The sequence below is a fragment of the Cornus florida genome, unplaced genomic scaffold (genome assembly GCF_030987335.1).
Source record: "Cornus florida cultivar Cherokee Brave unplaced genomic scaffold, ASM3098733v1 CherokeeBrave_3.0.0_Hap2_Chr03, whole genome shotgun sequence".
NCBI lineage: Eukaryota > Viridiplantae > Streptophyta > Magnoliopsida > Cornales > Cornaceae > Cornus > Cornus florida.
The window spans coordinates 91,359,038-91,375,501 of NW_026775573.1; the positions used below are offsets into that span (position 1 = coordinate 91,359,038).

The 16,464-nt window shown below is 37.5% G+C and overlaps 1 protein-coding gene across 6 annotated transcripts in view; it reads left to right on the forward strand.

The window, feature by feature from the left end:
- The window catches only part of LOC132300856 (phototropin-2), a 78,505-nt gene that overhangs the window by 40,284 nt on the left and 21,757 nt on the right, over window positions 1-16,464 (forward strand). For all 6 annotated transcript variants that reach the window (XR_009480604.1, XM_059798111.1, XM_059798115.1 and 3 more), the window contains 5 exons: window positions 9,001-9,085; window positions 11,678-11,758; window positions 12,889-12,992; window positions 13,517-13,566; window positions 15,746-15,852. Coding sequence is in view for 5 of the 6 variants with exons in the window: in XM_059798111.1 (XP_059654094.1) it covers window positions 9,001-9,085; window positions 11,678-11,758; window positions 12,889-12,992; window positions 13,517-13,566; window positions 15,746-15,852 (427 nt within the window). In the remaining variant the exon portion in view is untranslated. The remainder of the gene's footprint in view (window positions 1-9,000; window positions 9,086-11,677; window positions 11,759-12,888; window positions 12,993-13,516; window positions 13,567-15,745; window positions 15,853-16,464) is intronic.

Below are 16,464 nucleotides of genomic sequence, written 5' to 3' on the forward strand. Positions count from 1 at the left end.
AAAGAGCAAAAGTTTAGTTTATTACTTTAAACCAAAAAAAAAAATGTTAATGAGTTGGATTATATATGTTGGATCAATGCAAATGGGTTAAGGGTATAAAAACATTCAAAATATATATCACATGCATTGCACATGACAATTTTTTGTTCTTCTTTCAATGGCAAAATGGCCATAGTGGTTAATTTTAGTATTTTGAATAAATTTAAGGGTTTTTTAACTAAATTAATATTTCATGGGGTAACGGGGTTTATCCAGTGGAAGTTTTGTATTTTGCACTATAATTTGTGAATCATATGGTATAGTTATGGGTTCAATTGACATGGGGAAATTAGGGGATAGCTTTTTGGGGTGCGAATTCTGAGTTTTAGATGAAAGAACTCGAAGGAAATATTGATGCAAAAAAAGATCTGAGGTGAGAATGGGTGGTGATGAGGCCGCAAGGAAAAAAAAAAAATTCCTATTAAAATGGGCTTATATTGAAGAGGCCGTTCTTTATTGTAGTGGTAAAAGCTCTGTCTATCAAGCATGAGAAAGTGGTTCAAGTTTAAGGTTTGTCACTTTGTGTAAATAATACCAAATGTTAGGCTATATCTAGTATGCCCCTGCTAGCATGCTGTATGGGCAGGAGGACTAAGGGTGGCTAATGGCTTCCCATAGGTTTCTAAGGTAAGATTTGAGCTGTATCTGTTTTTTCTACATTTTTTTTTTTTTTTTTTTTGAGGTCAGAAATTTCTCTTTGTATTCTATTGTTAAGTAATAGTGTTAATTTATAAGATTTGTGAATGTGGATTCATAATAAGAACTTTGAATTCTGATTACCAATTTAAAAATTTTCTAAGCTTACAAGGAATGCAACTTATTGTTGACTTTAAGATATAATCAAATCAAGAGTAAGTGATGAAGAAGAAGAAGAAAAAAAAGAAGAAGAAAGCGGATGAGAGAAAAAGAGAGACAGAGATGGGGAAAAAGAGAAAAATGAAAGAATACTTTCATCTTTCCACCACATTCTATTTATAATAATAAGTTTTATAAATTACACATAAGCCCCAACATTATATAAGTGATAACAAATAAGCCCCTGACAACACTTCCCCTCAAGTTGGTGCAAAGATATCTATCATGCCCAGCTTGACTAACATATTTTGCAAGCAAGTCTTGCTCACACCCTTAGTCAAAACATCAGCAACCTGATCATGTGTGTTGACGCATGGAGTTCAAATCAGCCCAAGACAAAGCTTTTCCTCAATTAAGTGTCGATCAACTTCAATATGCTTTGTCCTGTCATGTTGAACTGGATTGTGGGCAATGCTAATAGCAGCCTTGTTATCACAATACAACTTTATTAACTCACGAACAGGATAACCCAACTCACCCAACATCGTACATAGCCATAACAACTTGCAAACTCTATGTGCCATGGATCTAAACTTTGCCTCTGCACTAGATCTAGCTACTATAAACTGTTTCTTGCTTCGCCATGAAACAAGATTATCTCCAACAAATGTGCAATATCCTGAAGTAGATCGTCGATCTGTCACAAACCCTACCCAATCAGCATCAGCACAGGCTTCAACACGCAAGTGGCCATAACTGCAAAACAATATCCCCTTACCAGGTGAACCCTTCAGATAGCAAAGAACATGATGAGCTGCCTCAAGGTGAGGTGTAGGTGGAGCATGCATAAACTGACTAATCACACTAACATCGTAGGCAATATCCAGGTGCATGAGAGATAAGTAAATTAGTCTCCCAACCAATCGCTGAAATCTTCCCACATTATCTTATGGGTCTCCATTTACATCATTAAGCCTATGGTTCTGTTCAATGGGAATATCAATAGGTTTAGCTCCAGGCCTGCAACAACCACGTCATAACTAGTGCATTATTTTCACTCCACTCTTTGAATTCAGGATCGCTCTTGGAGGGATACATGACAGTCCTTTCGATATGGTCGATCATCCTACGACCAGTGATATGCATACGAGCAGATTGAGCCCACTCCATATAGTTTGTCTCATCCAGCCTAACAATCGTAATACAAAGGCCTGGATGGCGATCACTACTACCTCCCAAAACTAGAGTCAAACTAGGAGAAGACCTAGCTTCTTTTGAAGTCACCTCTGAGCCAGACATTTTATCAAACAGTTTTTGGGTATACAATTCTCAAAAATAAAAGCAGCAACAAAATACGTAGAAAACCACCTCTCTAACACAAACTTCAACTAGAAAGATTACTGTCTTTTAAAATGCATAAAAAAGCAACCACACAACCCTTGAAAGCAACAAAGTAGACCATACCAGAATCGTGAACGACGAAAAAAAGCCGTTGTAGAACCTTGCGAACAACAAAAAAAAAAAAAGATAAAAAAAAGCAATCGAGATTGCAATAGATAAAAAACAGGTCCAACTTTTTTTTTTCGTGGCGCCTCGCCTAAACCTTGAGCAGGGGCGTGCTGCCCTACGACCCCCAACCAACTCACCGCGGAGTTGGATCCGCGGTATGCGTGGATGTGATTAACACTACTTCCTTGCAAACAAATCCCATCTTGGAATCTCTTCAAAACCCTTTGTTAGAATGTATATTCTTGATACTGTTGGGTCATTATGTAATTACCCATAGTAGTTCGGGTTATTGTGTAATTATGTAATTAGGGTCTCTAACCCTTTTCTTATATAAGCCTTATTTAGAGGGCTGTAGATATACAATACGGAGGATACATTTTCTCTCAATCTCTCTCTCTCTCTCCCTATCTCTCATGAATCTGAACATGGTATCAGAGCGGTATAAATTCATGGGTGTGGGAAACAATAAGTGTGTTACCTTTGTATGAGAGCGACTGGAATCGTGAGTATATCGTCGATGTCTTTGTCGGAAGTTCGTGTCGCCGGTAAGTTGAGAACATCACCTATAATCGCCATTGTCCTTGGTCGCCGTCAGATCTGAAGCCCGTCGTCGTCGTTGTCAGATCTGCAGCCTCCTTCGTCGCCGTCAGGTCTGAAGCCCCTTGGCCGCTTGTGTTGTTGCTGCGTCGATCGTCAGCAAGCTCGCCGACACCCACCGTCATTGTTGGCGGAGGTGAAGCTTCATCGATTCGCCTTTTTTTTCTTGGTCGGAAGTTGCGGAGGTTGTGTGGTGTCGCCACTGTGTGCTCGCCGGAGTCTATTAGTGGGGTTGTGAAGGAGAACAGCCCTGTTTGGTTGCGCAGCTACACTATTCCAATCCTGGTTTACTAAAACCGGGATAGCAGAGACTTGTTTTGATCCAATCCAGTTACCCAGATCCAATCCAGCTACCCAGATCCGATCCGGTTCCAGTTCCGACCCAGGTCCAACCCGGTTCCAGATCCAACCCAGGTCCAACCCAGTTCAAGGTCCGGCCCAGATCCGACCCGGTTTCGATTCTGCATTTTTCCCAAGTTCATTTTTTTTTAATCTTCTCCATGGCTTCCAGTTCAGATCTCCTGTCTCCTGCATCCTTTAATCCTCCCATGACTTCAGTCAAGCTTAATGGAAAAAATTACATTTTATGGGCCAAGTCAATGGCCATTTTCCTGAAAACCAAAGGCTTTGGCGATCATTTGGTTTAAGATAATTCAAAAGCAGTGATGCTAATTTTAGTTCATGGGAACAAAGGGATGCTCAGATCATCTCCTTAATGTTGAATTGTATTGAACCTCATATTAGCTCCAACCTGTTATATCTGGACACTGCCAAGGAGATATGGACCCGACTCCAACAGTTATATTCTGGTGCTGGTAATATAACCAGAGTTTATGAGGTGTGTAGACCATTTTTTGATCTCCAGCAAGGGACTCACAGTTTAGAAGAATACCTCTCACGAGCAATGGGACTGTGTGAAGAAATTAATATGTATCAACCCATCACCTCTGATGTGAAAAGCATGCAGCGGCAACGTGAGGATTTTAATGTTGTTCGGGTTCTCACAGGATTGTCACAAGAGTATGAACCTGTTTGTGCACAGATTTTGGGTAGCTCTACACTTCCCTCTCTACCTGATATGTTATCCAGACTCCAGCGTGCCACTTTATCTAGTGGTTCTTCAGGCAGTATTTCCAGTGGTGTCACTGCTCCTTCTAACAGTGAACGTTCTGCCTTAGTTGTGAACCAGGGTGGCTTTCAGTCTTCTCGTGGAGGTGGTGGTGGTGGTCGTTTTGGCCGTGGCCGTGGTCGAGGCAAAGGCAGAGACTCCAAAATTTGCATTCATTTCGGTCTTACTAATCACACGGTCAATTACTGTTGGGATCTTCACGGGAAACTGCCATCTTCTTCCTATGCACATCAAGTGACTGCTAGTGATGGGGATTCTTCTCTCTCTGCCACATCCACTGCTCCACATGTGGCTGTTGAGACTGCTATGGTCACGATTCCCCGTGATGAGTATGCTTAATTTCTGTCTCAACAACGGACTTCCACCTCATCTTCCATGGGATCCTTGGCTCAATCAGGTAGTTCCCCTGCATGTTTTTTGTCCTCTAGTCAGAGTCCCTGGATTCTTGACTCTGGCGTATCCGATCACATGACTGGTAGTTCTCATCTCCAATCTGATTTTCAGTCTGTTCCTTCCTCTCAAAGTGTTACTCTTGCTAATGAATCATCAACTAAAGTCTTGGGTTTGGGAACTGTTCCTCTTACCCCTTCTATGTCCCTTTCCTCTGTGTTATATGTTCCTCAATTCCCTTTTAATTTGTTGTCCATTAGCAAAATTACTAAATCTCTTAACTGTTCTGTAACATTTTATCCCACATGTTGTCTTTTTCAGGATCTCAAGACGAAGAAGAGGATTGGTATGGGACATGAAGTAGGTGGCTTGTATTACTTCGATCTTGCACCATCTCCCACGGCACTTCAATCATCTTTGTCTTCTTTCCAGTGGCACTGTCGTCTCGGCCATCCCTCACTATCAGTTCTGCAGCGTCAAGTTCCCGGTCTTAGTCATGTTAAGTCTCTGTCTTGTGAAACATGTCAGCTTAGTAAGCATTATCGTGTATCTTTTAAGCCAAGAGCTAATAATCGTGTGGCTAGTCCTTTCCAATTAGTTCATTCAGATGTATGGGGACCAATAAAACATATTTCTATTAATGGATTTCGTTATTTTGTGACTTTTGTGGATGATCATTCTCGGATGACTTGGTTGTTTTTAATGAAAAATCGTTCTGAGTTGTTTTCTATTTTTCAAATATTTCGCAAAGAAATTAAAACTCAATTTGGGTGTTCCATTAAAGTTTTACGTTCTGACAATGCCAAAGAATATTTCTCGGACACTTTTGAGACTTATTTTCATGCAAAAGGCATCATTCATCAATCCTCTTGTACTTATACTCCGCAACAAAATAGAGTAGCTAAGCGTAAAAATTGCCATCTTTTGGAAGTCTGTCTTGCCCTTTTATTTTATATGCATGTTCCCAAACGTTTTTGGAGTGATGCTGTTCTTACGGCATGTCATCTTATTAATGGGATGCCCTCATCAGTGCTACACGGTAAATCTCCTCACTCTATTCTATTTCCCGACTCCGTATCGTTTAATCTGACTCCGCAGGTCTTTGGTTGTGTGTGTTTTGTCCATTACCTTGGACCTGGTCTTGATAAACTCGACCCTCGTGCAACTAAATGTGTTTTTCTTGGGCATTCACGCACTCAGAATGGCTATCGGTGTTGTAGTCCTCATTTCCAACGCTATTTCACTAGTGCTGATGTAACATTTTCTGAGTCTATCCCATATTTTTCTGATTCTACTAGTCCTCTCGATATTACTTTTGAGCCACCTCTGCCATCGGTTCCCTCTCAGTTTCCTGTTTCCGCACCTCCTCGGTGTGCTGTTCCTTTGCAGGTTTATACTCGACGACCTTGACCGCCTACTTCGCTCCCTCCATCTCCTTCAAAGTCTTCGGATCCGACGCCTTTACCTGATGATTTGCCTATTGCCCTTCGTAAAGGTATTCGGTCGTGTGTTACTACTCATCCCATTTCTAACTTTGTCTCCTATCGTCATATTTCATCCTCTTTATCTTGTTTTTTATCCAAAGTATCTGCTACTTTTGTTCCAAAGACATTGCAGGATGCTCTCTCTGATTTGGGTTGACGGCAAGCCATGGTAGATGAAATGGATGCCCTTCATCGTAATGGAACATGGGATCTTGTTCCCTTACCTCCGGGCTCCAAACCGGTTGGTTGTAAGTGGGTCTACACAGTTAAATACCTTCAAGATGGGTCTATTGAGCGGTTGAAGGCTCGTCTAGTTGCAAAGGGGTACACTCAAACTTATGGTGTTGACTATGATGAGACTTTTTCTCCTGTTGCTAAGATTTCTTCTATTCAGATTCTTATTTCCATTGCTGCCAATTGTAACTGGCCGTTGTTCCAATTGGATGTCAAAAATGCCTTCTTACATGGTGACTTGGTTGAAGAAGTTTATATGGAGCAACCACCTGGGTTTGTTGCTCAGGGGGAGTCTCGTCACACTGCTTGTCGCCTTAAAAAGGCCCTGTATGGATTGAAACAATCTCCGCGGGCTTGGTTTGGGAAATTCTCTGAGGCGGCATTAGAAATTTGGTCTTAACAGATGCCAGACCGATCATTTGGTATTTCACCTGCGCACTAAGGCTAGCTTCATCTTTCTTGTGGTGTATGTAGATGATATTGTGATCACAGGTGATGATTCTGCAGGCATTGCTAAGTTGAAGTTGTTTCTGCAAAATCGGTTCCACGCTAAAGACTTGGGTAAGCTTAGATACTTCTTGGGTATTGAAGTTGCTAGATCCAAGGAAGGTATAAGTTTATCTCAACGAAAATATGTGTTGGATTTGCTAGAAGAAACGGGTATGTTAGGTGGTCGTCTGGTTGATGCTCCTATAGATTTAAATACAAAACTTGTGTTTGATGAGGGTGATCTATTTAATGACCCAGGCAGATTTCGTCGCCTTGTTGGGAAATTAATTTACCTCACTATCACTCGACTTGATATTTCATATGCAGTTAGCATTGTAAGTCAGTTTATGGGAGCTCCTAGAATGCCACATTGGATTGCTGTTCTTCGGATTATCCGATATCTCAAGCGAGCTCCAGGTTTTGGGTTACTATACCATTCAAATGGTCATCTCAGGGTGGAAGGTTTTACAGATGCTGACTGGGCTGGTTCTCCTTCAGATAGGAGATCTACTACAGGCTACTATACATTTGTAAGAGGAAATCTTGTTACATGGAAAAAAAAGCAAACGGTAGTAGCTTGATCTAGTGCTAAAGCCGAGTATAGGGCAATGGCACATACCACTAATGAGTTGACATGGATACAAAATCTTCTAAAAGAACTTGAGTTGACAGTTGAAACTCCTACTCCATTGTTCTGTGATAACCAAGCAGCAGTTCACATAGCATCGAATCCTGTGTTTCATGAGAGAACCAAACATATTAAGGTTGATTGTCATTTTACTCTGGAAAAAATATTAAGTGGTAGCATCTCTACTCCATTTGTGAAGTCTGAAGATCAACTAGCTGATATGTTTACCAAAGCACTGGGTCATAATCGGTTAAGGACTATTTATTCCAAGCTGGGATTATTTGATATATATTGTCCAGCTTGAGGGGGAGTGTTAGAATGTATATTCTTTATAGTGTTGGGTCATTATGTAATTACCCATAGTAGTTAGGGTTATTGTGTAATTATGTAATTAGGGTCTCTAACCCTTTTCTTATATTAGCCTTATTTAGAGGGCTGCAGATATACAATACGGAGGATACATTTTCTCTCAATCTCTCTCTCTCTCTCCCTATCTCTCATGAATCTGAACACCCTTCACACCCTAGGGCTTACACAAACTTGCCCTAGGGTTTCAACTACACACATAGAGCTTTACAAACCATGCTCTAATACCATGTTGACTTTAAGATATAATCAAATCAAAAGTAAGTGATAAAGAAGAAGAAAAAGAGAAGAAAGCGGATGAGAGAAAAAGAGAGAGACGAGGAAAGAGAGAAAGAATGAAAGAATACTTTCATCCTTTCACCACATTCTATTTATAATAACAAGTTTTAGAAATTACACATAAGCCCCAACATTATATAAGTAATAACAAATAAGCCCTTGACAACACTTACATCAAGGTTAGATCTTCTGATTTTTAGAGGAACCATGAATAAATAGTTTTTGGTACCCTATCTTGATTTTTATAAGCTGGAAATATTAACAATCTGACTAAAACAAGGATGTTGAGATGAACAAGTGGTGCAAACACCTCCTGTCTCACCCCAAAAGGGACTGTAAGATCCCCTTAAAAGATGGATTTTTTTGCATCATTGTTAGTATTAATAATTAAAAAGATGAAATAAAATATTTTTGAGGTATTTCAAATATGTTCAACTTTACGTCGTGTTGCACAAGTCTTCAGTAATTGGATGGAAGTGAGATGATGCTACTAATATGGGACGAATACGTAAAAAAATGGAAGAATGTTAAGGAATATGGGTTCAATGAGAACTTCAAATTTAACTAATATCTAATGGTTCCCAAGTAGGTAGAAAATTTCAGCATTTGTGCTGGAATTGTTGAGTTAAGCTTCTCGCGACATGGCTATCTTTTAATTTTTTTAGAGGTTGTGATAGATTTACCTTTATCAAGTTGTTGTCAAGACAGATGCAAACTATCTGAGGACATTGATTTCTCTCGTTTCTGGTTGTTACTTGTTAGATTGGTTGCAGATAATTGAAGAAGAAACCATGGCTCCTCTCCTGCCACATTTCTTCAAACTGGCCACTATTAATTTCATTCTTATGCTCCCATTTGTTTGATTTCTTTCAACTTGAAGCATAATTGATTTATGCTGCTAAGTTCCAGTAATGGCAGTTTAATTTTGCTAAGGGAACAAACATTTTCAAATGCTACATCTCAGTGGAAGCATGTTTAAAATTTTTAAGACCTGACGCCTTCTTTATGTTTGTGGAATTCCATTATCTCCTGGTTGATTAAATAATTGATGGTGGTTGCAGCGTTCATTTGGTGGAACTAAAAGGTACAGGTGAGCTGTATGCTATGAAGGCGATGGACAAATCTGTAATGTTGAACCGTAACAAGGTCTGAATGTTAAATAGTACCATGATTTGTTACCCATGCTACGTTGCATAGGTGTTTCTATCAAAATACATCTTAATGTTTACTGTGATTTCATTTGACCAAAATAACTATTTAATGTTTGTCATAAATTGAATCAAGGTCTTTCTATCATTCTTGTTACCTTTTTGTCCCTGGAAAATGTTCAATATGAGTAACTGTACTAGTCATATCATGAGTAGCGTTGTGTCAAATAAGCATTTTGTTAGCAGATATGATAGCCACAATTTATGGAATGACTTATCATATTAGCAAAGATTTGATTATGCTATAGAATATGCCATAGAATATTGTTAGCCGATATGATAGCCACAATTTATGGAATGACGTACCATATTAGCAAAGATTTGATTATGCTATAGAATATGCCATAGAATATGCTTTGATTTGATTTAGTTTTCTTTCTTGTAATATGAGTATGTACTTTTTTTATCTATAAATATTGGAGTTATGAATGAATGATTCATCTCATTCAAGCCTTTATGCAATTCTCTCATTTTTCTTCTTTTTATATTTCCACTTGGTATCAGAGCTAGGGTGGCCCGACTGTAATGAGGGCATTGCGAGTTTGGCACTACCCATTCCGGAATGGTCTTTAGGTGATATCGCCTATCCGGGAGGTGTCGGGTAGGCAGGGTGGTCGGACCTCAATGAGGGCGTTGCGAGTTTGGCACTACCTATTCAGAAATGGTCTGAGGAGACATAGTTATTTCTTTTTTATGGTTCGAGGAGACATTATTGATTCTTTCATGTTTAAACATATGTATGAAGGGGAATGGTTTGAGAAGACATTGTTGATTCTTCCATCTACATGTTTTAAACTTGTGAGGGAAAATGGTCTGAGGAGACATTGTTGGTTGTTTACGGTCTGAGGAGATATGATTGGTTGTTTATGGTCTGAGGAGACATTGTTAATTGTTTATAGTCTAAGGAGACATTTTTTATTTGTTGATCGGCACTTCATTTGAGAGACAATCGTCGCTAGTCAGATTTGCACTTTGCAACTTGTAGATTTTGAAGAAGGGTGCTAACAAGACCGTGTTTGAAGATACATTATCCAAGGGCGTCTCAAATATCCACGTACTAACTTGAGGGGGAGTGCTAGCAGATATGATAGCCACGATTTATGGAATAACTTACCATATTAGCAGAGATTTGATTATGCTATAGAATATGCCATAGAATATGCTTTGATTTTATTTAGATTTGATTTAGTTTCCTTTCTTTTAATATGAGCATGTGCTATATTTATCTATAAATACTAGAGTTGTGAATGAGTGATTCATCTCATTCAAGCCTTTACGCAATTCTCTCATTTTTCTTCTTTTTATATTTCTACTAATATGCTATAGAATATGCTGTGATTTGATTTAGTTTCCTTTCTTGTAATATGAGCATGTGCTCTTTATATCTATAAATACTAGAGCCGTGAATGAGTGATTTATCTCATTCAAAACTAACATATTTCTCTCATCTTTCTTCTATATTGTATTTCTACTCATTTGGTGACTTGCAAGTAGTATTTAGGAGAGTTCACATGATCAATTTATATTAAAATTTGGCTAATTCAGGAATCTCCTGGTAAGAGAACCTTAATAATTAGATATATGCACACATATATGTTAATTTCTTAACTCCACCATAGAGTGCTAGAAATTATTGAATAGCACATATTTGTGTATATATATATTTTATTTTTATTTTTATTTATTTATTTAAATTTTTTGCATGCAAAGATATAACACATGCTTAGGAATAGTCAGAAACTCTATAGCTTCTTTCATGAACCCTTTCCTAGACAAGCTCTTTTAAACTTTAAACAAATCTGATGTATTGCTTTACATAAAACACAGTTGTGGATAAGATATTGACATAGAAGATCTGGTTTGCTTTAAAAACTGGTCTTTTTCCCAATGATAGTGTTTGGCTTTATGTTATCCTATCCTTCGCTGTTGTCATCTGTACATGAATCATAACAAAATCATCAAAATTTGTGAGGTCATGTTAAGGGAAACAACTACCTTCTGCTAGGAATTGTATAACCTGAACTGATAAACGAAAATTGTATCCCTGCATTGTGGTAATGTATCATCATCATCATCATCCTTTCCTTTATCCCGTACAAACTGGGCATTGTGGTAAAGTATCCTGTCTGCAAAACGAGCACTACACTTGCACTCTTTGTTAAGTTGACGTAGCAGAAGCTATGAATCATTCACAAAGGAACAAGGGGTAACTTTGAATCCACAAAGTCGTAACACAAAGTCGTAACTTTGAATCCACAAAGTTGAAGAAAATGGTCTGTGGGTGATGGATTTTTTTTCTTCATCTTCCGAAGGGTTTGGGATACTTCTTTCCAATCAAGTTAGAGCATATATCTACAAATATGTAATGGAATGAATTTATAGATTTCTCTATTGATGTCTGCTTTAGGAATTTTGCAATATGGCACTTTGCATATCTGCATTTCTTGATTTGCGCAAGAGAGACACTTGATTAGTATAACCAATTTTGTATGTAGTAAAAGATCTTATGTCATTATGAATTTTTGTGCAGGTTCACCGAGCATGTATTGAAAGGGAAATCATTTCTTTTCTGGATCATCCTTTCCTTCCAACACTATATGCCTCTTTTCAGGTTTTCATTTTTTCTTTGTTATTTTTGATGTATCAATAAACTTTATTAAAATGGAGAGAGATGACCGAATGCCATCCCATAAACGAGCAAATAGACAAATTAATTCCTTAATCATTTGTGAAACCAACAAGGAAAAACAGGCAATAAATCCCACCACTCTCTTCGAAAGGAAGAGCTTTTTAGCCATTATATGCTTCGATTTCACCAACAGACATGCACAGTAACACACTCAAACACAACATTCTTGACTCAATTCAACTTGGCAATGTCTTTATCCCACCATTTATGCATGTCTGTTTGTGTGCATGGGTATTTGTGTTCATGCATGTATTGTTGTTGGTTGTAACACAGTAGTAATAGAAAGCAATTTGCTCAGCGTAATTGTCAATTTAAGATGGATGCCAGAAAGTTCTGTTCTGTGACTCCTATTAATTTGGATCAATTAATTATTCAGAATTGATTCAAGAAGAACATTGTGCATCATCTAAGTTATTATCAATGCCTGCCAATGAGGTCATTATGGATGCTTACATTTTTCTCACTCTAATATTATAAAATAGGAGAAGGGCCCGGGGGCACTCTGCGGCTCTCTGTGTTTCTTCCATTTACTTCTGATGTGATTTTTTTTTCTTGTTCACTGTCATATGATAGAGCTACAATGCGCTGGTGGTAACATGAAAGTGTGTGAATATCTGAATTAATTGTCTAGATCTCATTTTTGGTAACATGAAAGTTTGTGAAGAATGCATTTAAAACATTTGCTATTCTGGTTCTATAGTTGCAGTTTTATGAAATGATAAAATTAAGGAAAGGTTTATGGAAAATAAAGATAGCTGGTTAAACAGAACTCATTCACATGATAGTATTAATGAACAAAATTTATGCATTGATATGCTGGTACTACTTGTCAAAATATTACTAGCTCAAGTGCTTGATACGTTCCAATTCATTTGAAACTAAAATGCCTAGCACCGGATTGAGTTCTGTATTATGTTCCTTTTCCTATTCTATTTGTTTTTGGCTTTCTTAATTGATGTTGATTCTGAAATTATTTCTCTATTTTTTTTCTTCTTTAAATTCTGAATTACCTGACGAAACCAAGTAATACTGATATCTATTTGTCCCCTCAGACATCTACACACGTTTGCTTGATAACAGACTTCTGCCCTGGAGGAGAGTTATTTGCCTTGCTTGACAAACAACCTATGAAAATATTTAAAGAGGAATCTGCGAGGTAATCTCAGTGTGTAGTTCTAATGCTTTATGGTGGCAGCCACTCAATTTAAAATACTCGAAATTACAATTGGCATAAACTTGTCTGATTGTTGCACGTTGATACATATGCTGCAAATTTTGTATGATCACGAGCAAATTATGATAAAGTGTTCCATCTGGTCGATGAACATAGAAGATCTGCTTCTATTTGTTTGGCTCATTTTCTTAGGTCGTGGATGTTGTATTTGTTATTTAACTATGATATGCTATGCATGTGAGAAGGTGACTGTATTTTAGTGCTCATAATTGTGGAATTCTTTCCATTTTTTATGCTTCTATTTGTTTGACTCATTTTCTTAGGTCGTGGATATTGTATTTGTTATTTGACTATGATATGCTATGCATGCGAGAAGGTGACTGTATTTTAGTGCTCATAATTGTGGAATTCTTTCCATTTTTTATTGAATCACCAAAGCTATTCTCTTCCAGATTGACATGCATTTCTTATGCACAATTTTTTGTACTACTGCTGTTACTTTCCAGGTTCTATGCGGCAGAGGTCGTTATTGGGTTTGAATATCTTCACTGTTTAGGTATGCTAGCAGCCGATAGCTCATACGGTCACTTCTTTTCTTTTCTTTCTCTCTTTCTTTCTTTTTTGTTTTTTTTATTCAGGTTTAGCTGTTGCATTGTAGTTTTTATTTGGTAATCTAGTTATGGAAATACTTCAAAGGGATGCAAAAAAATGACCAAGTTCATTGTCTTCAATCATTTGTTATGAGTGAAAGGAGAGATTGATGAAGATGTTGACTTCAAAATTAGAGCTGTATGGATGGAATGAACATGTGCTATTGTAGTGTTGTGTGATATCAATTTTGAGAGTATCTTTTAGGACAGCTAGGCCAGATTTACACTGAAATGTTGAGTTTGAACAAGAGAAATTGGTGTGACCAAAATGACAATACCAAGATAGTGATTGGCAATGCAAGAAGATAAGAAATGAATGTATTTGAGAAGTTTTAGGTGGCCCAAGTGAAGTGAAGACTGTTGGATTACCACTTGCCTCAAAAGTTTAAGCTTTCAAGGAATGAGTGAACACAGCTCTTGCACTATCCCTCAGATGCAACCCGAGAGGCAAACGGATAGATAGATGCGCGTGGGGGTGGGGTGATATTTGGAAATACAGAGACTTGAACCCATGACCACCCGGAACCAAAGCTTCAATAACATGTTAGATATGCACTTATCTTAAAAGTTTAAGCTTTTTCAGGAATGGGTCAGCAATGGATATCATGCTCTCATAAAGAGAAGATGGGAAGATTTTCTAAGATGGTTTAGCCATGTGAATAAAAACCAACAGATTCAATGGTAATGGACAAAGGAACAGGAGGAAGACAAAATGTGCTGGTCGAGGCTTTGATAGAAAGACAACCAAGGATTTAGTAGGGATATGGCTTAGGATAGGGCTAGATGGTGAAAAGTGATTCATGCAGCCAAACGAAGTGGTTGGTACTAACGCTTAATTGAGTTGAATATAGTTTTAAGTTTAAATACATACTATGGTCTTACATATCAATTGATTTTAATTGGAAGTATTGTGTCAAACCATTTATGACCATGGTCAATATAGCTAAAACTACCTTCATTTTCTTTGGTTGAGTTCATTGGCGTACTTAATTTATAATTGATAGCAAATTCAGAGAATATTGGATTAAGCCTTGAATAGTTAAATTATATCTGAATAAAAATAAATTCTGCTTCATAAATCATGTAAATTTAGTTCAATAAATGTTTCGGCCTACAGGATTTGTGTTTCATAGATTGACGATTCTGAGATTGCTGAAATTGGAAAGTCTAGGAAAGACAACAAGAAATAAGCACATTGGCTTCAAATAGGTGTCAAACTGAGGATATGCCAATGTTGGTGTGGGCATATTTTGAGAATGTGATTTGACATTTGACAGTGGCTGTGAGAAACTAAAATTGCAAGTTGGAGCTGCTAGGATAGTAGAGGCAAAACCAAAAATGACACACATAAACTAGTAAAACTGGCAGGCTGGAAAGATAGAGCAGAATTCGTGTCTAACTCCCATATGATTGGGATGTGAGAGGATGGACCAATTGATTTATGTGTATCTGTAATTATGGTTTGTTATTAGACTACTCCTTATGTAAATTGTTAAAGTTTCCTTTAACACAACCAGCCTATGGTATCTCCAGTGAACTTTTGCTCAAACAAAATGCTGAAACTATAAGAGTTATACTAAACATGATGCTTCATTTTCAGTGGCTTTTCCGTCTTTACAGACCGATATATCTTGGATTAATTACTATACATGATATAGTATTTATGGGTGGATGTGCTACGCATTGCAGGTGTCTAATAATCAAAACTGTCTAAAGGATGTATGAGTCTGGATTTGGGAGACATGCTGTCATAGGGGTCCCTCTAATCATGTGAATATAGTTTGTCAAAATAGTGCTCATTTTGGAGATAGATAATGGGGTCTAAATATTTGAGGTTGGTCCATCCAGAGTCTTTTGATAAGTAAGCCTCTGTCTATGTGGATTGGGAGTTCGGGGCTCCTGCCCTAAGCCAAAACAGTTTTATCATCTTGTGTGTGGCAACCTTGATTGAAAAATTATTCAATCTTCATCAGTTACCAAATAATTATTTCTTTGATTTGGTTCTAACTGTTAATGTATACTACCAATTGATTTTATACAAATAATTTTACTAATTCTTTATTTTTCTCGTTTGGTACGGTACAGGAATAATTTATCGAGACCTGAAGCCGGAAAATGTGCTTCTTCAAAAGGATGGGCATGTAGTACTAACTGACTTTGATCTATCATTTATGACATCATCTAAACCCCAAGTATGTTGTGATATTCCTATTAGAAGATTATATGGTTTTACTACATACAGTCTCATACAGATTATCTTTTAATTGCTCCTCAGTGCAGTTGACTGGTAAAATTAAGAAAGCTACTATTAATTAGTAAATGATTTTTTGAAACATCCTGATGTAGCAGAGAGAGATGAGATAGAGAAGAGAGTGATGAAATAAAAAGAACAGAGAGAAGAGAGAGCTGTAAGAGGGAACGCAGAAATCTCAATATCAAAATATCAATCAAAAAATGCTCCAACCTAATACATAGGCCGTTATATATATAGGCAACCCAAAGAACCCTAGTGAAGCCCTAATACAAGTCTAAAAAATAAAATAATAGAATATCCCCAAAATACAAATGCAAAATAAAAATACAAATAACAAAATATTCCCAAAATACAAATACAAAAATATATATATCCTCTGCGCCTACACCCATAATAGGTAAGTATAGCATGTGGCGCATAGGGTCCATCATTATCTCTATCAGTTCTCCCTGACTGAGAACTTGACCCCAGAGAGTAAACTTGGTGGTACTGCTATAATAGGTCTACATCGTCAAAACTCGTCCTCAATAATTCATGTACCATATGTATG